This window comes from Parasteatoda tepidariorum, chromosome X1 (genome assembly GCF_043381705.1).
Source record: "Parasteatoda tepidariorum isolate YZ-2023 chromosome X1, CAS_Ptep_4.0, whole genome shotgun sequence".
NCBI lineage: Eukaryota > Metazoa > Arthropoda > Arachnida > Araneae > Theridiidae > Parasteatoda > Parasteatoda tepidariorum.
The window spans coordinates 23,995,812-24,023,794 of record NC_092214.1 but is presented as its reverse complement, the minus strand read 5'-3'; the positions used below and the strand labels follow the sequence as shown (position 1 = coordinate 24,023,794).

The following is a 27,983-nucleotide window of genomic DNA, read 5'->3' as shown; positions in this document are numbered from 1 at the left end:
ATATAAAGAGACAATAAAGAATTAAAAAAAAGAGAAAAAGTTTTTAAAGAAAAAAAGCCGTAAGGAAATGAAAAGATACTGATGATGAAAGGATACCTTTTTGTTATCAAATTTTCTAATTTTAGTTATTTTCTTCCACTTCTTAATTTTTAATAAATTTAATAAATTTTTCTTCAAAATTCTGTGATTCAAATAAAGAAAGTAGTGACGTTTTCCTATTTACCTTAAAATAATGAAATAATTGAGGAAGAAAACTAAACTGATTATTAAGCAATTTAAAATCCCTTATTTTCACAATGTGAAAGAAGCAATTTTTAAAAAAATTAATACATACTTGAGGATTAGAAAAACTATATTATCTTCCTTTGTCACCTATTGGCATTTATAAAATTTAAAAGTCATTAATTCTTTAAAAATATTTTATGTTAAATGTGCAGTTCTAGCTGATTTTTCTTTTTTTTTTAAATTTCAAGTTTGCAAAGACGCTTTCTATGAAATAATACGTACAGAGGTACTGGATTATTTAAAAGGGTTTCTATACGCATTTAGTGAATGTCTGAAAATTCTTAACAAAACCAGAAAGTTTGTAACAGAATTTTTTAACATAGTTGGTACAATATAAGATCCATACAAACTTTTTTGGCTATTTTTTTAATTTCGAAAGAAATTGGAAAATTGCATGACGAAATATTTCTTTAATTTTGACTAAATTCATTTTCTCAAAGAAATGAAGATGGTTATTTCGTCCCTTTGACGAAATTTTTGCTCCGAGCATATGCCAGGAAACAGTTTCGTCAAAAGAGAAGAACGTTTCGTGATATTGCAATATCTATTTTCTTACAGAATGTAAATACGTGAAAAATTTACGAAATTTAAGATATTATAACTTTAAGAGATTTAAGAAAATTTGATAACTTTAAGAAAGTCTAAAGAAATAAAAATAAATGTTAGTCATTAATTAGTTGACACTTCATACGCATTTAAATTTGAAATTAAATTAATTCTAACAGATAAAATAAGCATCTAATTAACAGTATCAAAAGGAGAAAAATAATCAGTCTGCTAGAAGCTCAAAGGATCTTCAATACATATCTATGATTAAAGACCCAATACACTTTTCAACTGCGAATAAATATTTCGCCTTTTAAAATTCTCAACTAGTATTTTTCGGTACTTTTGATTCAGTTTTGAGTAAATGTCGACATATACCAAAGTGTACTTTATTCAATACCTTTTCATAAGTTGGGCAATTCTACAATTGATCCGCCTTCTCGTTCACGAGTTTTCATCGCGGTTTCCTTTTCCCCTCACCCAGTGTAATAGTCCTGGAATAGAAAAGAAAAAAAGATCCAGCAAGCACCTGTCAATTTTCTGAGGGAATCAAGACCTTTGCGTTTGTATCGTTCTTCCGCCCTCAAATTATTCACTTAATAGGGTTGGTGAAATTGAAATAAAAATGAAAAAGGGTCTCTCCTCTGTCTTTTAAACTTCATTATGTGGATGAAAGGTGATATGTGCGGCCATTGAAAAGACGATATTATGACATATCAGTAACAATTAGAATATATTTCTAATATTTAAGAAATTTTAATAAATTCCATAAAAGAAATTTTTAAAAAAAATATAGGTATAAAATTGTCTATATCATGTAAAAAAAAAAGAATATTTTTGATTAAATTATCATTTTTGATCGAATGATTTGATTTTCACGTATTAGGAATTAGTCTTAATGGTTCAAAAACCTAACCTTAAACAAACTAATATATTAGCGCAGAAGATATTTAAATTAAAAATCGGGTACAAAAGCGCTATTTAACTAAATAAACATACTTCTCTTTTGCTTTTCGACGGATTGGGGTCATTGACACTCAAAATAAGAGGGGGGCGGGAAGTCGCATACTGGAAAGTATGGTCCGAATAGTTTAGAAACGAAAGCGGTAGCAGGTTTGTCCCCTTAATATTATCGTCACTTTTTGTGAAATTCGCCATAGCTCCAGAACTAATAGAGCGCATCAAAATAATTTTGCACAAAATATTAAAATGTATTTATTCAAAGATAATTCTATATTAAAAAATGTTTTTTTTTTCCTAATTATTTATTAGTTTTTATTGCTTTAATTTACCCATAGTCGATAAAATCTTGAATGATAAAGTATACATATTTTTATACCTATTTAATCTACGCAATTTCGAACCCAAAATTTGAGTTTTTGTCGGATTAAATTGGTATTTAATAGGAAGTAAATTTAAATTATCTTTACTAATTTATAAGAAATATTGACTGTGGTTAATTATTTACCAAATATTTTCAATCTTGTCGGATTGCTTTAACAAATTAATCATATAAATTGTTATAAAATGCATGTTTGTTTTTAGTTGTATAATAAAAATAGTTGTTTTCATAAAATTTATACAAATCTGTCAAATGTATAAAAAAAATAGTTTTGTAATATGTAACTTCTAATCGCTTCGGTTTTGTTCGAATTCATATTAATACTCTGTATGTGCTGTGTGTATGTCTGATTATCAAACTAATTTTATTTTACGAAATATTGTATATATACATCCTAAATTTATGATACTAGTTTTATATTGTATCGCGAAAATAACTTTACCGATTCGTGTGTATCATATCTTACTTTAATTATAAATTTTAATGTTTTTATGAATGCTAAACATGATGACGACTACTTTACATCAAGTAGTTTAAAAGAACATTCTAGGTGTTTCACTACACCAAGAACTATCCTTGGCTTTGGTGTAGTGGAATACCTAGTTTAACACCAAATGCAAAATAGTTACAACCATTTTGGTCGTTCCGATACACCAGATTTTTTAAACTATAGTTATACTTAAGATAAGGCTTTCGAGTCAGTAAGATTGAGTCCTAGTACCAGAAAATTCGATCAAAGGATTGAACGTCATTAAGGTGTTCGAGTCCTCCTTTTGCGTTTTGCAAGAGATTTGTTCGCCAATTAAATTACATTTCTAAAACTTCTTCTATAGATCTTCTTACAATAAAAAAGAGAGCTCTCTGTAACATTTTGCATCCGCCCCTCCAGAGATGGATTCACCAGCGATTCCCTTGGTGGCCTTGACCTAGAATGTGTTAAAAGGAACACTGAGATTCAAATAATAAATTTGAAAGAAGTATTTGTTTGGTCATCAATTAGTTATAATATTTTTCATTAAAAAGAAAGAAAAGAAGAAAATAATATACTGCTTCTTTCTCCGTAATTCTCATACTTCTTATTTTGCCTAAAAAGTTTTATATTAACTGCCTGTATCATTGTATATGATTCCTAGGTAAACTGTACAAATATAATAATTCTCACATTTCTTCCTTTGTCCCCAAACTGCCAATCGCTGCATAAAATGCCGCTATTTCCTACCTTGTTTATATACACATATATATAAACTTCAATTACAGTTTTGAAAACAACTAATTAAGCCTTAGACTCAAATAAAATGAAATTTTACCACTTAAATGTAGAAAATCCGTATAATTTTTTCAATTTTTTCTGTGTTACGCCTATTGCTTTCGAGTGTCAAAACCAGAACGAAAAATATTATTTTTATATTATTTTCTAAATCAATATTTTTTTCCTCTTTTGATAATTTTTTTTTACTATCCGTTACTTGTTTGACAGTTTTGTCTTAATTTTTAGTTTAAAAAAATGGGTCTAATACCATTAATGTATATAGTTAGTTCCTGTGTTATTGTACATCTTGATGAATCTTATTATACTTAAACTTTCTTAATTAAATCCATTATTTTTTTACATGTTTATATAAACTTATTTAGTTTTACAATTTCACACTGAGAAAAAAAGCGGTCAAAAGTGCCAGAGCATGGTAAAATTGGCCATGTTTCTGGCTCTTTGGCCAAGCCAAAAATCACGGTAATTTTTACCGAAGCACTTTGGTAATGATCTTGCTAAAATTAATATTAAAATATTGTTTTATATCATTGGTTAAAATTTTCTAAATGTGGTAAAAGTTGGTAATTTTATCATGATACCTTAAAGCATGTCATTAAAACTACTTATTCGGTAAATTTACTTTTTGGTTGTGCATTTTTACTAAATGTGTGGAAAAGAATTATAATTTTGAAAACCAGAATTTCTGGTAAATTGTTATCAAATTGTTAGAATATGAATGGAAACCGTCATCACATGAATGGTTTAAATACCGAATATTTTGATTTTATTTCCAAAACTATATTAAATTTTTCTTCCACCAGAAATTTCTTTACCATACAAGTACGATAAGTTTACCAGAATTTTTTTCTCCGTGAATTTTTTTGTATGAATCCATCAATTTTTTATAAAAATGATTAAATGACTTACAGAAAGAGGCAAATATTTTTCGAGTTAGTTATACCTCACAATTGAGTATAAAGAAGACTAAAATATGAAATACTTTCCTAAAAATCAAAGAGAAAAAAATCTGAAACGTATATAAATAACTTCAATATTCGCAAAAAGAAAAATTTATATAATCAAAAAATGTCTCGTCACATGATTTTGCGAAATTATTATTTTAATTAAAGATAAAAACCATCTCTGGAATAAAAAATCGACGCGTCGAGTGTTCTGTTATACAAATTTTTTCTACGATATGTATAAAAATAAACTTATCGAGAAAAAAAAATTCTGTCATTTTTGATAAATCATTTGAAAAAAAAAAAAAAAAAAAAAAAAAATCGTTTTTATTGATTTAATAACTTCAGTCTCGATACCTGAAAATATGTAAGAGAAATGTAGTGAACAATTAAAAGTAAGAGCACCCAAATAAAATAATCTCGCCGGGCTTGTACATTTGTTAGATGCCTGAGATTTTCATTAACTCGTAGCTAAGTGGAAAAAAAAAATTAAATATGTCGCTTCTTCTTCAAAAAGAAAAAAAAAATGAATAGCGGTGAGACAAGTTGAAGGAGCAAGGGTAAGAGGAAACGAAAAGTGGATTAACATTAAAATGAAAACCTAGGAAGGTTTTCAGTTGAAAATTCTAATCATTCTCTATACTTGCCCTGATGTACTTAAAAAAAATTATAAACGGAATGTTTTTAAAAGTGTTTTGAATGTTGATTTTCTTCCTTCATCTTATTAAACTTCATTCACATAAAAAATATTTTTTGTGGGCTTGATTAAAAAAAACTATCATTTTTCCTATGAATAAAAGTTAGAAATATGCTGTTAACATAAAAAAAAAGTTCACCTTTATTTCTTTCTCGATTGTTTTAAATTAAATAATGAATAAGAAATGTTCCTATATTTTAATATTTAATATTTTGAAATTAAAATTTATAGTAAAAAATTAAATAATAAAATTTTTCTTGAAGGAATTAAAAATATATAGTTTTTTAAAAACATGGACATATGTTTTAGTAAATATAAATTTATTTTCAGTTCTGTTTCTTTCACTGTTGTTTTAAATGAAATAATAAGAAATATTTTTACATTTTAATATTTAAAATTTAGAAATTAAAATTTTTAATAAAAAATATAATAATTTAAAACTTTTCAGATGAAGACTAAAAATTTACTGTTTTTCAAAAACAAATTTCGGGGTGTTGAAATATGCACATTTTCAGCATATATAAATTAAGTATATGTTTTTTTTTTCTCTATTTCTTTGAATGAAATAATAAGAGATGTTTTTACACTTTAACATTTAAATTTTTGAAGTTAAAATTTTTATTAAAAGTATAATAATTAAAATGTTTTTTCGATGAAAATTAAAAATATATTGCTTTTTAAAAATTTTTGATGAAAGTTGTGGAAATAAATAACGTTTTATTAATAACAATTGTATATTAATACTCACATATATGTAAGGATTATAGACATTAAAAATATAAGTTATTATCTTTTGTAAAATCCGCGCAACATCGGAAAAGGAAAATAAACGACAATACTTTCCAATCATGATGAAAAATGTTTAATTGATTTTCTGATAATTGAAGATCAATAAGATCAGGTTTTCAAGGCTTGTCTTTTATTTACACTATTGCTGGTTGATTTCACGCAACGCAACCTTCGCAATCAAACATTTGTTCTGCTTCTTTAAAAAGAAGCTGTCTTGTCTTCCGAGTCAGATTCAATCGAAATAACCGTGTTACAAATTAGACGTTTGCGAGCCATAAGCCGTGAAAATTGAGAAAATGTCTTAAAAATGCTTCAATTGAAATAATATTTTGTTGAAGAGGTGAAAATGCTCAGTTTTACATATTTAGATATAAACCGTAAAGTTATGTTATTTATAACATTTTCTCTTATAATAGGATATAATATTATTTTATTGCTATAACAAAAAGTTTGATGTTTAATTTCAAGACTTATTACATTTAGTTTTCAATGACACAGAGCATAATGTTTGCTATAAATATTCTTCGTTTTCTGGTTGTCTAAGTTTTTTTTGCACTATCAAATACAAAAATGCTGTCTCAAATGCTTTTTCTGAAATATAAGGGTCAAGCGTTTACGTAAAACACAGAAAAACTATTAAAAGAGAGATCTTAACTGCAATGCCGCCATTTTTGACCACCTAAAACCATGGGTGAGAATCGTCACACTGTAAATAAGTCAATTAACTATTTACAAAATTCACCTTAGTTTTGATCTACAATTTTTATCTTAGCTCGAATTGAAAATTTTAATAACCTTATAAATAACGAGTTTCTATTGACCCACTTTTGCGAAAGAAAAAAAAAAGCTTATCATGCCGTTTGTATTTATGAACATTTTCTGTAAAATTAAATTTTTAGTAAATAAAAAAGCAATAAAAAGCTCATACCATGTTAGAATTATTATAAAGTTATTAATACATATAGCTAAACTCCGAAATGAAAAAGATTATGCATGATAACATCATGAAGTATAAATTTGAGTTCTGTTCCTGCTCAATTTTCGCACCCTTCAGTATTCTTCTCTCACATTATAGATATTAATTTAAAATGGTAAAATATATTTCCTACAAATTATGCGCCATCATAGCTGCAAATTTAGACCCATTCTAATTTATTTATTTTTCGCAATATGTTAAGTTGAATCTATCTAAGAATCTATCTAAGTGGACTTATATTATCAAGAACTGCATTTATCCTCTATTGTAAAAGGGAGCAAAATATTTGTAACTTTACCACATATTTATCTTATATGTTGACCGCTGAAACAAATCATATTTGTCTGCAAGGACTATTAAATGCAATAATATAAGAAATGATAAGGAGCAATGACTAACCCCCTCTCTTTTAGCCAACGTACTATCTAAGTTGACCTATAAAGTAATGTTCCCCGCCCCCAAGTGGTCAACTTATATAGGTTCTATAGGTATATACTGGTAGAGGCATGCTGCGTTTTGAAGAAGTAATGCCAATTAACTCTGATAAAGCATTTTTGATTAAATAAATCTTTCTCTCTATTATTCTTTGAAATGCAAAGAAGGAAAAATTATTTAATAATATCCTTCGATTAAGCAGGGTTCTACGAAATTTAAATTAAACATAGTTCAACGAATCAAAGCGCACCCGACACGCTTCCACATTTTTAGAAATAAAACTCGTCATTTCGTCAAGAAAAACATGATTTTTAACAAAAAGCGTGATTTTGATGAAACTGTTCGTCACTCGTGTGTCATTTCACTGCATTCTGGTTGTCCTTGAAAATTTTTTTATTTGACTTAAAAAGAATCCGCACTAAAAGAGGGGATGGTACAGAGATTTGTGTAATCGCTTGTAAATCAAGTTTTTCGAGCTTAATTCTTGGCAATGACTGAATATTCACATTCCTTTTTCATAGTGTATTTCCTAATCAATTAATCAACTAAGCCTAATGCTTTAGACGAAATCCATATCCTAAAAAATAGCAAATTCCTCAATTTTACTAAATGCTCGCTCGAAACGTAAATTTTTTGTCAAAAGGAAAAAACTCGCGTAATTTTTTAAGGTCGTTTTCTTATGCAATAGATGAAATCACATCGATTAAAAACAGCGAATATAGTAAACTGGAAACTAAGCAGCTGTATAAAGGAGACCTATGCTTTATGAACGCTGGATGAAAAAGCTTTAGCGGGCAAGAGTAGAAAGACCCTCGGCTGAAATGAACCGCCCATCTACGGACTATTCTTTCATCCTCCGGCTAGCGGATGGGCGGCCAGGCATCGGTATCTAGCCGAGGATAGAAGCGGTGGTTGCCGTGGTCGAAAGATGGGGCGGTTCGCTTATGATAATCGGTCGGGGGTGGATAGATTGAGAATCATAACGGGGGGAAAAGAACGCGCGTGCGCTGGCTTCATATGAAGGACTGATTTGACCAACTGTGGATTTTTATCATTGCAGAGGTCGAGCTTTTAGGAAGATGTCTCGTAGGAAGCAACTTCACCCGCTGCACCTCGACGCTCATGATCAACTAGGAAGCCTTCTGGATAACGGTAATTCTATTTTCTCTCTATTCTACACCTCCAACCCCTCCTATTTTATTTCTGGTTATCTCGAAAAGAACCAAAGCTTCTCAAATTTAAATCTTCAGCAATGAAGGCGGGAAAGCCTTCGGTTCCTTATTGAGTGCAAAAACTAAAAAAAAAAAAAGAAGCTACTTACGATTTTCCACCGATTTTTCTCGCCTGGAAGAAAGGAAAATGTGAGTGCTCCCCCTCTTTGACTTACTCCCTCTTCTAGAACAGCCACCCCCTCACCCCTTGGTTGAGGGAGATCCCTCCGTTTTTCCCGATTTAAACAAACCGCTCTCTCTTAAGTTCAAGGTCTGCTCCAACTTCCGTACCTTCCTTGAAAGAAAACTTGAAATCAATGTCCCTACGACTTCATTCAAAACAAACAGGACGATGAAAAAAAAGAAGAAAAGGAAGATAAAAAAGTAGGAGAGGCAGACTATAAGGGGTGGGTACAATTGCTTAAGGCTGCCCAAGAGCCTTATTAGATTGTAGAAAAGGTGTCCATATTGGCTAACCACTAAATGACCAAGAAGCAGTTGTACTAGGTCAAGAGTCTGTTAGTTCCAATGATATATTTATTGGTAAATATACATTTAAAGCAATAAAATACTTTTTTTTTTTAATTTTTATGAAATTAAAATTCTGTATTTCAGGATAATAATATTCGCATTGTAATTCTTTTACTCTTAAGAAATCTCTTCGAATGTTGGAAGCTATTAGGATATATGTAATTACAGCCTCATTTAAATATGGATTAATTAATCATGTAAAACTATGGGTGCATTTGACCTTTAGTTTATGGGCATTTAATGATCTTTTTACAGAAGAAATTATTATAAGGTAGGGATTTTGTACTTGAGAATTAATTATATTAAATTTCAAAAACTTTCTTCAATTTTAGATATTTTATTTCCAAAATGAAACTTTTATTGCTTTGATTAATGCTACCAATTTCCAGATATTTTCGTATTCATTACGTTTTAATAAAATTATTTACAGCCTTAAAGTTTTGAGACCCCTGTTTCAAATGATTATCTCACCACATCACCGCTCAAATCGGTTACAATAAAAAGCTGAACATTATTGGCTAAATTCAAAATTAAAAAATATGTATAGGAAACAATTTTCACCTATATACTTAAACTTGTTTGCATTAATTCGGTTCTAAGGACAAATGATATTTACCTCACTAATCAGGAATGAATAGTTAAAATATTAGTTGAGAAAATAATGACTATGAACATCATGATAAAATGAGTTATTGAAATTGTTTTACTTTATAATGATTCTCTACGTAATAATAAATGAAAAAATATCTTCATTCTGATTCTAAGACTCCATTTCGGATTAATTTTGTACAATAATCTTTTTGACTGATAACTTTATTAAATATTCGAGACATTCATAAAATGAAAATTAATATTTCTCTTCGAAATCATTTTAAAAAAAACATTAAAAAAAATAGGATTCCACTGAAATTAGTATGTTAGATGATGAAAAAATTAGAAGTTAATAACATTTTATGACTTCTACAAAAGGTTCTGAGGCATTCGTCTTTTCCTCATGGGTAAGTAAAAATCTTTTAAATTTCATGTTCGACTTTATTTGCATTTGGATGAAAATTATTCGATGGAGTAAGTTAGGTATTAAATTTTCTGATAATTAGCGATATATATATATATATATATATATATATATATATATATATNTATTCTTTGTTCAGAAATATTGCATTTATCGTAAAGGGTGCGTCCTGATGAAAACCTTTACGTTTTCTCATTAAAAGTTTTTCTATTTACTTTTATTCTTCTTCTTTATGTTTATATATATACTCACACACATATATATATGTGTGTGTAAACACTTACCTTATATTTCTGATAATTTGTTCACTAATTTTTATTTTTATAAAGATTTCAGCTATTTCTAATGCGCTGTATCGTACTTTAAATCAATAAAGTATGATAAATATTTTTTATTTAAAAATTGGAGCCTAAATAAATGACAGTTTATTCTTATTTTAAATTTGCTTTGAAGCTGAGACAGAGCATGTTTAATATTGTCATAATTCGTATCATCAATTACTTACTCTACATCGTCAACATTAACAAAAGGAATTTCAGTTTAAATTGAATAAAATTTTGTAAAAAATATTAAACTTGCAAAACACATAATCATCTTACTAAAAAAAACATCGTGTATTTACTTATGATTAAATTTAAAACGTACTTATTAGAAGAACAAGACCTTTGGATTACAATGGAAACAAGCAATCAATATAACTGCTTGCTTCCATTGTACAGTCATAATCTAAAATAAAAGTTAATAATTTAATTTCATCTTTTACTTTTAATAAAGTAAATAATTTTGTTTGACTTTATAAGTATCCTCTTTTTATTCATTATTTAAACAAAAATTTCACATTAAAGATTTTATCTGAAGAAAATAAAGATTAAGAAATATGACTTTGGAAATTTAATTTACCACTTTACAAAATTCCTGAACAAACTTAATTCGAGACAGTTTCTTCAAAAGAAATAATTTTCAAAAGATAATTCAGTCAATTTTAACCCTCCTAGATGAATTATTAATTCTTTCTGGTTACAAAAATATAAATAATTTATGAGTAAGCAAAAATAGTCACATAGATCAAATAAGAAAACCGTTCTAGTCGTGTGGTAGGTTCTTAAAAATTTAAAATTGTCTGCAACTGTGCTTAAATTCTCAGTAAACGATTTTTTTTTTATTTTTATCTTATTTGTATTTAACGAAGCTCTTTTGCAATTGAGTGCCATTTACATTCAAACGAAGTAAACGAAAATATTGTTTAATACTTTCTATCGTGTAACTGAATAAACTTCACATTTTTGATCGTCATTTTTCTTTAGATATTTCTTAATATTTATATTTTATTTAATGCTGTTAAATGTTAAAGCAACATTTTTTCTTTAATTTTTTTTCGGTAAAATTTATTGGTTACCTTTGCACAATTGTTAGTTAATTTTAAAGATTATTTGCGTTTTGCTTAATATGCTGAATAAATATTTGCTGCATAACATTTCCTAACAAGTGGGCTTATCTGACTAATGTCATGAAATTTAACTATTTACGTTTCTTTTAATTCAAAATATAACGTTAAACATTTTCTTTTTGACCATTTTTTATTTTAATTATTGTTATTTATGAAAAAGAAAAGAGGAACCAACTTATTTACTTACATCAGTTTGTATGCACCCGCAAAAAAAAGAAATAAATGAATAAATAAAAATATTTTTCTGCATTAGTAACCATTAGTATCTGCATTAGTAACTGTCTAACTCTACACTGAGAACAAGAGCATAGTAAAAATTACCAGAAAATGGTAACATTTACCGTGTTACTGACCCTATAGAAACACTAAAAAACACGATAGTTTTTACCAAAGTGCTTTGGTAATGATATGGTAAAATTAACAAAACATTTTGTTTTGTAATATGCACTAAAATTTGATAAGTGTGGTAAATTTGGTAATTTCAGCATGATACCTTAAAGCATGGTATAAAAACCATTTATACGGTTAAATTTACATTTCAGTTTCGTATGTGTTACTAAATGTGCGGTAATAAGAACTTTAATTTTGAAATCCGAAATTTTTGGTAAACTGTCACTATGTGAACGAAAACTAACCAAATGAATGGTTTAAATACCGTGAATTTCAGCTTTATTACAAAAATCAAGTTGTTGTTTTTTTATACTATATAGTTAAGAGATTTTAACAGAATTTGTTTCACCGTGAATTTTTAATTTCGTTAAAGTAAAGCAAAAACATTTTATTTCAAGAGGCAGATTTTAGGGCAAATGGGTTAATAAGTAAGGTAAATGACACCATCTGATTTAAAATCATGCTTAATAATAAAAAACTATACATGCAGTGTACGATTTAATTAAAAACATTTTATTGTATTCATTAAAAAAGTGTAACTTGAACAAAATAAACCCTAAAAAAAATTTCACTACTTTACGCCTAAAAGTTTATTTTAGGCAAACATTTATGCACGTATACCTTTTAAACATGTCTAGTAATTTCAGTTGGTTTGTTATGCAATCAATGCTGACAAAAATTTAATTAATGAACAATTTTTGTTCACTCAGAAACACGTTGGTCATGAGAACATAAATAACTCGTAAGATTATGGGTTAGTTGGGAAAAAATGTGTTGTATCTCTAAAGCATCCTTTCTATTTTTACTCTAAAAACCGAGTCAAAAGAAGATATTACACACGACAGTTAAAGTGGGGTGAAGGGGAAGGAGGGAGAAACTCAGTCAAAATCTCAGACATATTAGAGAAGTTTTGATGAATTTTGCTGTTATTCGTTTGGATCTAATCCAAAGATTTTTTTTTTCTTCCTTTCTCAACTGAATATTTTTCTGAGTTGTTTGGTGGTAAAGAATCTATAAACAGAGCAAGAATAAATCGTGCCTAAAAGTTGGTGAAAATAAATATTATATTCAATGTTTTTCGTCTCATTCTAGATGGAACAGCAATTCACTGGATATTTATATCTTACACAAAATTCGGAATACATTCTTGCTTCGAAACATCACTGCCAAATTCCATTTAGAGAAAGTTATCTGTATCCTGTTCTGTAGCATCGTAGAGGTACTGCGAGCAGTAAATTTTTCATGTTTTTGAGATTCAGTAATACACGTATTTTACCAGAACCTCATGATTAAAAAAAAATAAATAAATAAAATTTCCAAAAGGATATTAAAAATTTACGATAAAGTAAAAGTAGATAAGAATTTATTTCTTTATTTAAAATTATTCCCATTTAAACAGAAGCTTTATTTATCGGATTTTATGTCTTCATGGTATATTAACTATAATATCACAAATTTCTCATATTAAAATGTGTATTTGCATAAATATTATAGAATATGTCTAAATAGTAGAATAATGAGGCAAAGGTCAGAAAAATTCTTCCCTTATAAATAACCCCCCTTCTACTTAATCAATCGAAATTAAATTTCAGATAATAATATTTAAAGGTAAGTGCAAGAAATCGTGATGATTTTTTATAATCACACAAAGAGAAAAATTCTGGTAAAATTACCGTACAGTAAGGTAACGACATTTCTGGTAAAATAAGCCATAATTCTGGAAATAAAACTTTGGGATACAGTATTTATGATTCAATTTCCCGTCAGTTGGTAATTTTTCCGTTCTAATGATAACGATTTACCAGAAATTCTGGTTTTCAAAATTATAGTTCTTATTACTAACATAAAATTATAGTTCTTGCTACATTTAGTAAAAAAAATATACAAAATGAAAAGTAAATATAACCAAATAAATGTTTTTTATACTATGCTCTAAAGTCTCATAATAAAATTATCACATATTTTAAAACCATTATTTTACCACATGTTATAAAACCATATATTATTCTTAATTTTACTGAAATCATTACCAAAGCGATTCGGTAAAAATTACCGACCTTTTTGGTGTTTCCATAGCGAAGAAACATGGTACATTTTTACCATACTCTGGAAGTTTTGACCATACTTTTTCATTCAATAAGAAAAACGGTGGCACTATGCAATGAAAAAAAACCGCATTCGATATGATTTAGATCCATGAGCATTTCAGCTCTACAGAGCATTCTCTGATAACAACGAGGGGAAAAAAGAAACAAAGTGAATTAATTCTGTGCTGGATTTTGCTCTCCTCATCTCTATCTAGCGCCGCCACTTTTTAGGCTAAAAAATTCATTCCAACTCCATTTTAAGTTTTTTATTGTAAGGACTAGGTTTCGATAAGAAAAAACAATTGCTGCCAATTGAAAATTTGTTCTCTGTTGCAGTAAAAGCTAATTTATTTTAAACTAAAGTCTCGAATGCATATTTTCACACAACAATTTAAAAATTTCATTTCGATTAGTCCAGCTTGTAGCTCACTAGAAGTCCGTATACAGGAAAAAAAATTACAGATCACCCTAAATTTCTTTCTAGCTATTAATTTTTGTTTAAAAGTGGAAGAATAAACGTAATTGAAACTCTCAATTCATCGAGTTAGTAACTTTTCATGAAATTCTTTGGCATACATTAAGTTTACAAAGTGCAATAACTCTATGTAATATTTTTTCATTTAACATGCCTTATTACTTAATTCATTATTCAGAATGAAAAAAAAAATTTTATAAAAGTTTTTAAGCAAAATTGAACTTCTAAATCATTTTGTTCAGGTAAGATCATGATTTTTTTTCTGTTTTCACTCAAAAATTTCATTTTCACTTGTAATAATATAAAACCAATTAATATATCCGATGAAAACAAATTTTTCATTGCCGTAAAACAAGATTCTGAAAAATGTATGCTAGTTTTATCGATGCTTAACATCACGGATATAAATCAATATTTGCTATTGATTTCTGGAAAACTAGTTTTTACGTTAATGGTTTAATTAATAACTCTTAAAAACCAAATTATATGCAAATTGGTATGAATCACACGGGTTTTTTTATTTTCGGGGGTGAAATATATGTCCATGAAATACAATTTTTGTAAAAATCAAAATATGACAAACTGGTTTATACGTAAAGTTAAACCAAATAAATAAAATAAATAAATAAAAAAGAGTGAATAAATATTTTATTGAAAAATCTAAGACGAAAAAATTAATAATCAGAAATCAATATTTGGTATTGATTCCAATTTTTACAATTTTTGTAAAAATCAAAACATGACAAACTGATTTATACGTCAAGTTAAACCAAAAAAATAATAAAATAAATAAAAAAATAAATAAATAAATAAATAAAAAAAGAGTGAATGAATATTTTATTGAAAAATATAAGAGGAAAAAATATATTTTAAGAAGAAAAAGTTCCGTACTAAGTGCAGCTATTTCGGTTACCAACATTAGCAACACAAGCAAAATTGACAACATTGACTGTTTAACATTATCCGTTTAATTTTCCGACCATTAAAATAACTACTTCGATATAAAGTTAGGAAACTTGAAGTTTACAAGAAGCTTTTCTAAAACAAGCTTCCTTCGTGTGGTTTCTTTCTTTGAGATTAGAAGCCATAAGGACATATTCAAATAGAAGCCTACCTTTTAAAGACGCGTCCAGTCTAAATAAATATTTATCTAGAAGTTAAAGCGGTATAGAGCCCAAGGGAAGTTATCAACGAATGTTGAGAATCTCAAGCCGTCTCTCGGTGTCATTGGTCTTTCATCAATTGAAACCTGGATTATTTCAAATTTGTTCAATGGCCAAAGGAATAAACTTTTAATAAGATACTACTTTGCCGTTTCCTCTTAACTAAACTGCTACTTAATACTTATTTTTGTTCCAAAGCTTGCAAGTTATTGTAAAATGAAATATTTCTTTTTTTTTCTTTTTTAAATAATAGCGAAAAATGCTCCTAGATGGAAATGTAAATAATTTAGTTTTAACGATTAATTCAGTGATGAACACTGGAACTGTTCAAATATTACGTAAGCATTTAATTGGGAAAGGGATTTGAGATTTGCTTATTTTTGCTGACAAACGAAGAAGCGGAGGCAATGCCTCCTCAAACTTTTTTTTTACTATTATAAAATAAAAATAATAATAAATAATTATTGAAGATTCTTTTTTGTGTGGAATTACTGTTGGATAAATGAATTTCATTATTGTATGCAAAATTTTCGATTCACTTAAGAAGTTCAAGATATAATTAAATACGCAAAAAGTAAAATTAACATTTAGGGATCCAAACTTTTTACCGCTCTCTTGCCTAAACCAATAGGTTTATATTTTCCAGATTGTTGCTACCCCAATATTTTAAAGCACAAAAATCCAAACCCTTTGAAAACAAAGGGAATGTTCATTCAGAGAAAGTACGCTTTTGAGTCTGACTTCGTAATTTAAATTATCGTCTAATATTAATATGCATATTTAAGCTAAGGCCGTGAAACAATTAAAATTGAGTCCTGATGCGTGAAAATCCGATCATTAAATCAAAAGTTATTCAGGTTGTTCACTTTTTTATTTTGCGAACTATTCAGAGCGTCACATTTCAAAAATATGAGAACTAAAATTTTATGTACTAATTGTTCTATGTAAATTATTTAGACCTTTATTTCACATGTGAATGAACTTAATTTTTGCTATATATTTTTTTAATTAGTGAAACTTCTGCTGAGATTAGCAATATACCCACTAAATAGGTTATTTTACAATACTGTCAGACTTCATTATAGTAGTTTGTCAATTATTAAATTAATAAAATTAAAATAATTCTCCTCAAATTGCTGTTTTATCAAAACATAAACACTGTTAAAAAAGTAATTTTCGGTATCTAAACTAACCTAACTCGATTTTCTAATATTTGTATTATTAAAATCGCGGGTACACCGGCAAATGTTAAGCAGCAAAGCAATCTTCTAGGTGTATTTTAAGAGAATAATATTAGCCTGCTATTAACTGCATCCGGTATACTTAACAGGTTTATGAGCCTTTAAATAAAGTTTAATATCAGACTTTAACCGCCTGCTTTGCAACAAATTAAAGTATACTGAGTCGAAATGAAACTTTTACTTATAATTTGGTTGCAAAAACTGCCACAAAGAGAAAGAAAAAATTATGTATTAACCGAAATTTTCCTTTGTATGTCTCAAGCGATTTAAAAGACCTAATTTATATCCAAATGGGCTCGTACATATGAAAGGCATATTGCGAGAAATATAAGCCAGTAAATCAGCCACAGAGGCCACGACTCTATCTGCCTCATTGATAAATAAATTATAATTCAATTTTTATTTAGTAGCAAGTTACATGCGAAGAGTGATTAACTTAAATAGTGTCTTTGTTGAAAACCGGTTTCTATAAATGCTATGTTTAAGTAGGGATTTGAAATCTTCGCCTTGTAACTATCTATTCAACAATGACTGTCACCTAACTGGTTCAGAAAGAGCTTTAGAAACTGTTGAAAAGATCTTTAACCTTTTTGTCCCTACTCTTATTCAAGTAATTAGTGTAAGATTTTGAATAGTACGGTTCTCTTCTGGAAACGAAAGCATTTAATCAGTAAATCGTTGGGCGGAGTAGGAAAGATTTACCCAAGTTGAATTGTTTGAGCTCATCCTATTTAATACCACAGAAGCCATGAGGCGTCAATATAAACATTTGTCTTAACTTGCTGAGTTGATAATGAAAAATATTTTTTGCTTGATATCTTTCATTTACATTTTGATTTCTTTGGTGCTCTTCACAGTATTGTATTGAAGTATTTTGTTTTGCTATAGGAAAACAATATCAGAGAGCACTCTATTTTACGGATATAATCGTGTGAGCTGACGACGATCTTTTCCCTATTTTGTTTTCGGGCTTTTAATTTTTTAATATTTTTCAACAAAAATTATTTGTTAATAATTTTTCTTCTTCTCCTTAAAAATATTTTTTCTTCGTTTTGTTTGTACTTTTAGCCTATTTAATGGATTCTGTACCTTTGAAGGTTGAAGGTTGTGTGCAGTAAATAAAACTTATTATGATTTTTTCTTAATTTCCTTTTCTTTTCATTGTGTTATACTTGTATATATATAATNTATATATATGCTCATTATTACTTCGGTGGTTATTGCCATAAGTAGACAGACATTGCCAATAGCGGAAATTTGCATGAATGAATTTTTAATTTTATTGTTAATGTAAATTATAGTTTTTCGAAAGTTCGCTACTTCAATTTCTCCTTTAATTTCTCACCTCTTTATCTAAATTCTTATTTCGTTAAAAAAAAAAAAAATTAGAATGCATATAATATTTGCTTCTTTCAGAAGCCTAGTTGTTCCTAAGCTTGCTCATAATTAGTATATTGGGTAATTTTAGAATTTTTTATTTATAGAGATGTGTCGCCAAGAGAGATCGATATTTTTCGATATATTGTGATATTTTTCCTTGTAACTAATTTTTATTGTTTATATATCAGCTACTATTTCAGTTACCCAAAGGAAATTTTTTAACGCTCTCGATAAAGTCGATATTTTCGTACTCGATATTCATCGTTGAAAATAATGATCACAATTATGTGTGATGATAATTGTTTACAATAATTATCGTTAATGACCCCATCATTATCGTATTGGATCGTTATTCACAGTAATATTTATGATACGACATTAATCTTACGATATACAGTAATATTTACATCGCCGATTACAATTATATCTCTGAGCACTATAATATTTTCGACATTTATTGTAACTCATAATATTGACGATACATCGGAAGAAGGAATTTCGAAGTCTTGTATCTCTATAATTTCATTACATTGTTCAAATATAAGAGTATACGTTTTATCAATCCATCTTGGGTAAAGAGAGTTGAATTTACGTGTAAGCAAGGTAAAACATGAAAGAAAGTAAAAGTCTTTTTTTATTGTGCTATTAATTACATTATTAGTTTACATTTATAATTTTTCAAGGTTTATAAGCATATTTACGCTTGAGATTGATATAATACTATAAAAACATCGTCTTCTATTAAGATCCAGAATTTTAGTTAATAAAATCCCCCAAAAAAAATTCTTTATCACTTTTTTTTTTCCTTACTCTTAAAATTATCGATAATCAGCCTTTTAAATTTCCTTACTATAAAAAAAGTGTAAGAATTTAACAAAACTATTTCCCCATAACCCGTGCTTTTAATCAACATATTTTTTACATATATCATGTTTCATGATTTACATACGCATCGATATCTTTGCTAACCTTTTTACTATGCCATGACAAAGAGTTAAATTTATAAACTTTCCAATAATTGGTTAAAGAGATTTGCCTATCGATTGATTCCTAGCCACAAAAAAGTGGTCTAGATGAGAAAAATACCTACTGGAAACGCGTGGTGGTTCGTATTTGAATACGTATTTTAATTACTTAAATACTGCATAGAATAAATAACTTATTATTTGATGTATTACGAGCGCATCCCACAATAATTAATAAATGTAGTAATTAAAATCTATAAAGATTATATTATTTTGCAATTGGATTTGAAATATGACAAATTTATCCCATGAACCAAAATAATATATTTGGTAAGGACCAAAACCTTTAAGAGTATATTCTGTCTATTTGAAATAGTACAATTTGTCCATTGTCAAAAAGAACCAAAATAGCACATTTGATAAGGACCAAAGCCTTTAAGATAAGTTTAATATTTGAAATATGACAATTTATCCGTTGTCAAAAGGAAACAAAATAACACATTTGATAAGGACCAAAAATTTTTCAAGCTTAAATATTACAATGGTCAGAAGTAAATTCATGATGACTGGCCAATAGAGTTAAACAACAATACGAGCAAAATGAGATATGTATATCTTAGACAGTGATTACTTCCCAACAACTATAATAAATTGTGTCGTGAAAAAGGGGAAAAACTAAAATTACAGAAAAAAGAAGAAAAAAAAACACCGACTCATTTTGTACAAAGGCCATGGAAACTAGGCTAACCCTTTTAACCATGACAAAGAATGAGATGTTTTTTACAAAACCTTCTGACAACCTATAATATAAAGTTATTCTGGGAGGCAGAAAATGAAAACAAAGTATATCATTTTTTTGTGCCTTTTCCTGCTGCTTTTAAGAGACATTGAAGTCAAACAGTGCAATAAATAATGATTGGATATCCTAGCGTATCCTGTTTGTGTATGGATATTTTTTTAATGTCTCGTTAGCTTTTGTTTCTTGTAGACATATCTGTTCCTGTCTCGGTAGACAAACCGATTCCCACACATGGTCACCCTGCGTTACGGGTAACAGTGCGGTACATAGCAAATCGTTTCGCGCGTTTTTATGAATAAGCTGCTTTTTATTTTTTTTCCCTTCTGGGAAAGGCGATATTAAAAACGCTTTATGTCATACTTTTATGATTTTAAAACTGTTTAAATGTTTGGCAAATTTTTTAACGTAAGTTTCCACCATTAAAATTTTATTTAACCCTTTCTATAGCCATTTTTTCTAGTAACATGTTAAAATATTTTTTGGATTCAGATTGTTTAATAAAAAGAAATTCATGCGGCTTATTATCAAAATTTTGAGACAACANTTTTTTTTTTTTTTTTTTTTTTTTTTTTTTTTTTGGGTGGGATGGTAGGGGGCATTTTCGAAATTTTATATTTTGTGGTTATAAATAACCACATTAAAAAAGTATGTGTTGATATAACTACAAATAAACTCGGTGAGAAATGATCGCATGAATGAACGCATAACTTACAATAGAAAACAGCTTCCCAGTGTTGGCTTCTCTTCTTGATCCCACACAATCCTTTACTGTTACCCACATTTACATAAGCAAAGCCTCCCATTGTTTATTTTTTTCCTGAAGTTATCAGAAGAAGCTTAAATCATAGTTAGAAAAATAACATTTAAAAATTAATTAACTTAATGGAAAATATACTTCCCCAAACTCATAAAAAGTAAAATCTAGCACAAACTTAATTAATGGCATGAAAATAATTTCATAATACACTTTTAAGTAAAAACTTCTGTTGTAGGTAATGATTAGATTTTTACAATATTATTTTTAATGATCCAGGGAATGGCCTTGCATATTTTAATCAATGACTGATAACAAAACTACTAGTTAAAACAAAAAATATTTCCTTTCTTTTATTAAAAAAAAGCACTCTTTTTATTCCAAAGAATTCAAATACTTACTCAGCAACATTTGAGAGATGAGGAATGATCTGTTAAATGTAACCTCAATAGTCTATATGAGCTGTTGATATTTTGCATTACTCAATGTTATTCTTAAAATTAGTTGTATTTTGCTAAATCAAATCAATCTGCCTCAAATTTTGTATTTTGCTATATAAGATTACATTCTTTAAAATGATACAAAAAATTGTAAACCTTACAATTCAAAAGTTTTCTGACCATTCTAAAATAAAATAATAAAAAAATCATGAATATTTACTGAAAGTTACTTTTTGCATGGAATCACCTTTAAATAAACGAATTTCATAATTGTGTGTAAAAATTTTTAAATTCGCTTAAAAAGCTCTCGAGATATAGCGAAATACGCAAAAAGTGAAATTAACATTAAGGGGTCCAAACTTTGGAGCGCTCTCCTGACCTAACTATTGGGACCTTATTTTCGGAATGTGGCTGTCCCCTATATTTTGGGGGTCGGAAATCCAAATACGTCAAGAAAAGTATGTTTATTCAGAGAAAGTACGTTTTTGCTTCTGATTTCGTGTCTTAAAATATTGTCTGCACTTATCAATTAGCATATTTGAGGTCACACCCTCGAGCCATTAAGATTGAGTCCTAGAACGTGAAGATCCGATTATAAAATCAAAAGTCATTCAAGGTGGTCCGTATTTTTTTTTTCTTTTAACGCATTGTACGTATTTTACTTTTAATAACTGATAAAGTTTTAAAATGTAGTATATATATTAATTCGCGTGGGTATTATATTATAAGTTTTTAGGTACTAGTAATGACAATTTATAATTAACAATAGCCTATAAAGTTATGTAATTGACATATTTTACAATTACTTTGAAAAAATGGAAGAAAACCATAATTTGCGTAACAATAAAAAAAAATCTTGTCAACGAGCAGAATCGTTTTTCAGGTTTTCAAATAAGGAAAAGTGAGGCTGTTCTTCGAATACTTTGTCATCATATGAAATAACGTTTATTTGCAAAAATATACTATTTTTGTCACTGTTATTCATGACAATTCGGTAAAGTTTCGCCCTTCTTTTATCAGAGTTTTCAATGGTGATTATGAAATAGGACAAAAATTTCAATATGAAAAGTCATTGGATATATTTAATATTTTTCAAGTTACTCCAACGCTTTAATGTTTGGAAAACCAAAAATATATAAAAATTGAGCATTATTAATTGGTTTGTAAATTTTCGTCTGGCGTAGAAAAATCCTGGCAAATTAGCAATTTTTAAAAAATTGAATGATTTTAAACAGTGTATTTTTAAACTCCAGACAAGGAAAGTAAAAAATCCACATTTTAATTGTTTTAAACATGAGGCATATATATAATTTTATAATGTATTTATCATCTTGTCGTAAAGGATAATCTGGATTTTAGAACGGACAAATTACTTAAATATTTTAAAACTCATCAAATTAGCGAGATTTTTTTCAACTTGATAAAAAGTATCAAAATCCATGAATAATTCTCAATTTTCGTTAATTGTTATGATCCCAGGTAAATCAAAAGTAGCTTTTTAAATAGCAAAAAAATTAGATGATAAACACTTTTCATTTTCATAAAACTGGGAATTTTCTTCAAATTAACATTTTTCAGCTATTTTTCGAATTATTATAGATGGCGCTGTCTGAAGATTGGTTTAACTTAACCTAGCAATCATGAATAACTGTTGCAATTTCACAGCAGTTACCAAAATAGCTGCAAGAAAAGCGTTTTTTCGTTCGACGACCGAGCCTTCGAGATACAACCTTAAGCTATGAGTTTGTCCCTTTTGAAGTTCAAACAATAATTTCGATTGGATAGCATATATCTTTTAAAATTAAAGCTTCTTGAACCGAAGCTTTGAAGAACCTGCTAATTTATTTGTTTAAAGGAAGAGAAAATGGATATATATTCATTAAATTATTTTTCCTTGTTTTCCTATAGCGGCACACTCTAGCCACAATCCTTCTTACGCAGTTTTGTCACAGATAATCAAACAGTTGCATGACACATGTATGAAAGTGGTCACGTGCCGGAGGGTCAGAGGTGCTTACGCCCCTACTAGTAGTGCGCACAATGCGTAAGTTTTATATTCTCTGGACTGGCATAGGGTCATCGTATTGATGAATGCGCTTTGTCCACTGGGTTCACGACCCCATGAAAGATTAGACCAACTGCTCTTCAACACTGAATTGCGGCTGGTCTACAAAGCACAACAATACCTGAACAGCCAGTAACTAGTGCCACAGAAAGGATTTCCTCAGTTATTGGTGGACATTCTTTACACTTACACCGTGTGTCTGTGGCAGATGGTATTGTTTCCTACCATTTAACTGCTCTTTCGTATTTCATTTCAGCTGCAACTGATGACTTCATTCTGAAATTGAATTCGCGGTATCCAAAAGGGCAAGAAAGCCAGCCTTACCATTTTCTGATTTATAATAAATATAGAATAAGAGTGACCTATTGTTAATTTCCGGTCATTTATGGTTGTTGAATTTGGTATTGGACTGTCGAAACATCTGTGACTTTTTTTTGGTATTCAGTAAAAATTGTGTCAAGTGAAAAATTAGTTAACTCTGCGAAAAAAAAAATTTTTTTTGTCCTTTTATTTTAACTCGCACTATTGGAGGATATTGGCCATGCATAATCCATCCATAATTTAAAGTATCTTAGAAAGGACTTTTTCAAAAAAGTATTCAGATTATTAATTGTTTCAGAAAAATAAGTACTAGCAGGATACTCGATTCCTATTAGTTTTCCAGCATTGAAGTATTAGTTGTTTTCCAGCATTGAAGTATTAGTTACAACTCTTTACCTTTTTGAGGGAAGCTGGCTTTGGGTTTACATTACATGGAGCTTAAACAAAATAAAAACAAAAACAAAATTTTTTTTATACAAAATACACTTAGCAGCAACCGAACTTATCTTCCGTCCATCATTGCGAATACTGTTATATCTGCTTTAAGGTAAATGCTTATCCATATTGCTATAATTTTTTGGTAGCTTTGAGCCGTAAGTTAGCCGCAACATTATAAAAGCACCAAATTGAACAATATTATCATGCAATTTAATCTTATTTAAATTTAATTACTTGATACTATTGTTAAACTGAGTTGTTATTGATACTGTTATTGATACTGAGTATCACTTAGCATTAACTGTTCAATTTAACATCTTATTAGAATTTCAGTAATTTGTGTGATATTAGTATTTACAGTTTAAGATACTATTATAACGGTTCTACGTAGGACCGATTTTTCTGACAATGATGAACTAGGGTATGTTGTGTAAAAGCGTTTAAAAAAAAATAATTATCGAATGCGAAATTCACAGCAAATAGTGTAAATTTAAATTTCTGTCAAGTTAATTTAATTAATTGAAGTGAATAGTTTATTTTTCATAAACTTATTAAGTGTTGAAATTAACTTAAAGTTACAAAATTAAAATAACAAGAAAACGATCTAATTATGAAAACAAATATACTATAAATGTTTAAATGAGGCATATTAAATATTTTAAATAATAATAATGAAAACTTCGAGTATTGTGTCCATTGTATTAATGTTTTTTATTGATACACAATTATAATGATTATTTTGAATTTTATAGTGGAGACCGTAAAATAGTTAAGCTGAACTGAAGTTTTCAGTTCTTTTTAACATATTTCTCTTGAAAAAAATTCACTTTATATTTAAAATAAATTGTTAAATTTTATTACAGCTCAAGTTTCGAAACAGCGTGTAAATAAAATATAATTGCCAACAACATATTTTTAATAAAATGGAGCGCCGAATACGAGAGAAAAAATGTGCTTGGGTTTCAACTTTTGGTAAAAATTAAAATATCGCAAAATTTTATATACTAAAAGAAATATTACATTTATGTAACAAACAAATTGTAGATGTTAAATTTTAAATAGGTTTTTCATCTTATATATCTATTTTTTTTTTTTGGATAAATGCTTTAATAAACCCTTTAATAGCCTATTTTATGAATCAAATCTATGAGTTTAATCAAAATGAGTCTAATCAAAACTTAATTAAATATTGTTCTCAAGTAGTATAAATTTTTGTTTATTGTCACAAAAGCACAATTTAACTTAAATATACTTTTTTCTTCTTTTTTTTAAAGTAATAAAAAAATTTTATGGCTTCACAATTGCCTCTTATACATATTTTCATTTTACTAGATCTCATATGCTATTAAAGATGATAAAATGCATACTTAAATCCTATATTTACTCTTTCCATGCAACCTCTTAAACTATGATAAATCTACCCACTATTTGTCACCATTCAAAGTATTTAATAAATATTCATGACACCATAATGCCGTGAAAAATAAAAATGTGATATGAAAAATAAAAATTGAATTCACATTTTATTTGAAGAAATCCTAAAGGGAAATGTTAAAGAATAAGGGTGAAAAGGAAACGATTTATCAAGTTAACCAAAAAACCCATCTAATTCCTTGACAGATTGATATAGACTGGCAGAGTAGGAAGCAAGTGCAATACAAATGCTAAAAATTGTCAAATCCATTTAAATTCCAAGCACCGACCCTCCCTACGGTTATGATGTATGTGTATAGAAAAACGACACAAGCTATTGAGTGAGTAACATTTCGAATATAAAAACGATCGCTAAAAGTATTACCGTCACATAAACCGATTTAGAGCATTGCCGGTTGTTTGGCTTGCTTGAATAACATTGCCAAGTGAAAAGAAAACATCGTATGGGTAAGAAAAGCGAAAAAATATTTGCATAAGATTCTTTCGCCTTTAAATCGCCTTGGCAAGCAATGATAGAAATATATGGATTATATCTTATCAGATTTGTGATATAACGTAGAGGTATCACATAAACCCTATTTCGTTATAAATACTGCGAAACAAGATGTATCTGGTATCAATATTTTAATGCCATATCTATCTCGACAGGTTTTATTACGAAACTGGATGTTGATATTGGCATTTCTTTTTTATTTCATCGGGATATATTTTTCTCTATGAATAACGTTTCTTGTGCAAATTCTTTCAATGTCTAGAAGGAATATATATCGAGATTCTTTCTGAAATTTTATATCGATGAAATCAGCATATAGATGAGAATAAAGTATTTCGTCTCATATAAATAATACATGAGTGAGAAATGAAAGTATTTTATTTTAGAAAAAAAATACTAAGAAAGGTATTTTATTTTAGAAAAGAAAAAAGATTGAGGTATAAATAAAAAGAATAAGAAATTGGGGGGAAGATTTCTCTTCAAGGGCAAATTTTATGCACCAGATTTATTCCTATACCATTGAAACCAATGTAGTTCATTTCTTAAAACTAAATTTGACTAATTTTTTTAAAGAATTACATTCAACAAATAATAATTGGTTTTTTGAAGGAAATTTCTGAATTAAAAAGTAGTGTTCAGTAGTTGAAAATAAATTATTTTAGTTATTTAATTCGTTTTTTTTTTCTCAAAATATTATTTAATGTAAAGCTTTTGCGCTTAATAGCATTAAAATACATTTGTTTTAACTAAAATAATGCGTTCGGAAAATAATGCTTCCACTAACATTGAAAATACTTATCCTGAATATCCCGTTAAAAAAATAATATTTTCATCATATTAAAAATAAAAAAAATTCATCATTTACTCGTGCTGAATTTGATGTTTGGAAAAGAGTACTTAATTATATTTTTGAAGAAGTAAGTGCTTTGACATTCATACACTGATTTGCGAGAAAGTGGTAGAGAATCGGCAATTAAAATATAATATGCTTTGCTACTTTTTCTCGAATTACAAATTTATGGAAAATTTCTTTTACCAAAATTTCATTTTGGATTATTATTTTAAGTTTTATTCTCACATATTGTTGAACTTTTTTCATGATCAACTTACAGTTTTTTTTTTTTTTTGACGAATTTCTTTCCTGGCAAATGCCACGAGCGAACACTGCGTCCAATTAAGAAAATTGCTATTCTCTCCTGTATGGGGAGACGAATTCTATAACTTGAACCCGAGAATCTTGCTTGAAAAAAAAAAAAGCTCACTAATTCATGTTCCATCCCATCATACAGTAGTAATCGGGGGAAGCAGCTTCTGTAAATATTTGCGAGTTCGCATTTCGTCAAAAATGGCTGATTTCATTTTGAAATCACATAAAATTCACATGAAAAAATTGTCAAACATAACCAAATATAGCTCAGGAATTTCTAAATCGTAAAATAGGGGGACTTTTTTTCCTTCGAGTGCAATAATTTAAAAATATTATTTTTATTCATACATAATTATATACTAATACTAATGAATTGCGTTTTGTCATAGATCGTTATGTATTTGCGTGCGTTAAAATAGGTAAACATATTAAGCCATATTTTAGGTAATTTCAAAAAATAAGTTTAATATATATAAATACCCCAGTAAAATGTTTATAAGTATCTTTTTTTATTCGAGACCTTCATTATATTGCTGCTTCTTTATTTCTTATAGGAACCTTATTTCCATTTGAAGACTTTTTCTTGTAACTTGAATAATTTTTACTTTCTTCAAAAATAGTTAGATATCTAAAAACAATTTATTCGTTTAATTTAAAGTCAGACAATTTTCAAATATATTAAAATTTTGAAACTAAACTTTAAAATTAAGTTTTAAAAGTCCCGTGAATAAAACAACATCAGCACTAACATAAAAAACTAGTTTTCTTTATTCTAATTTGATCTTTTTTAATTGATTCTTTAAATTTTTATCTTGCGTGTCTTTTTGTATACAATTTCATGATAAAAAGAAAAATATATTTTTTTTCTTAATTGTGAAATTATTAATAACTTTGATGTTCCACAAT

General features: G+C 28.1%; 1 protein-coding gene across 3 annotated transcripts in view; it reads left to right on the top strand.

Moving 5' to 3' along the window:
* Positions 1-27,983, top strand: part of LOC107447905 (sal-like protein 1) — a 182,170-nt gene that overhangs the window by 35,160 nt on the left and 119,027 nt on the right. For all 3 annotated transcript variants that reach the window (XM_016062943.3, XM_016062946.3, XM_016062945.3), the window contains exon 2: positions 8,342-8,433. In XM_016062943.3, the coding sequence (XP_015918429.1) occupies positions 8,361-8,433 (73 nt within the window). In that variant the 5' untranslated portion in view covers positions 8,342-8,360. The remainder of the gene's footprint in view (positions 1-8,341; positions 8,434-27,983) is intronic.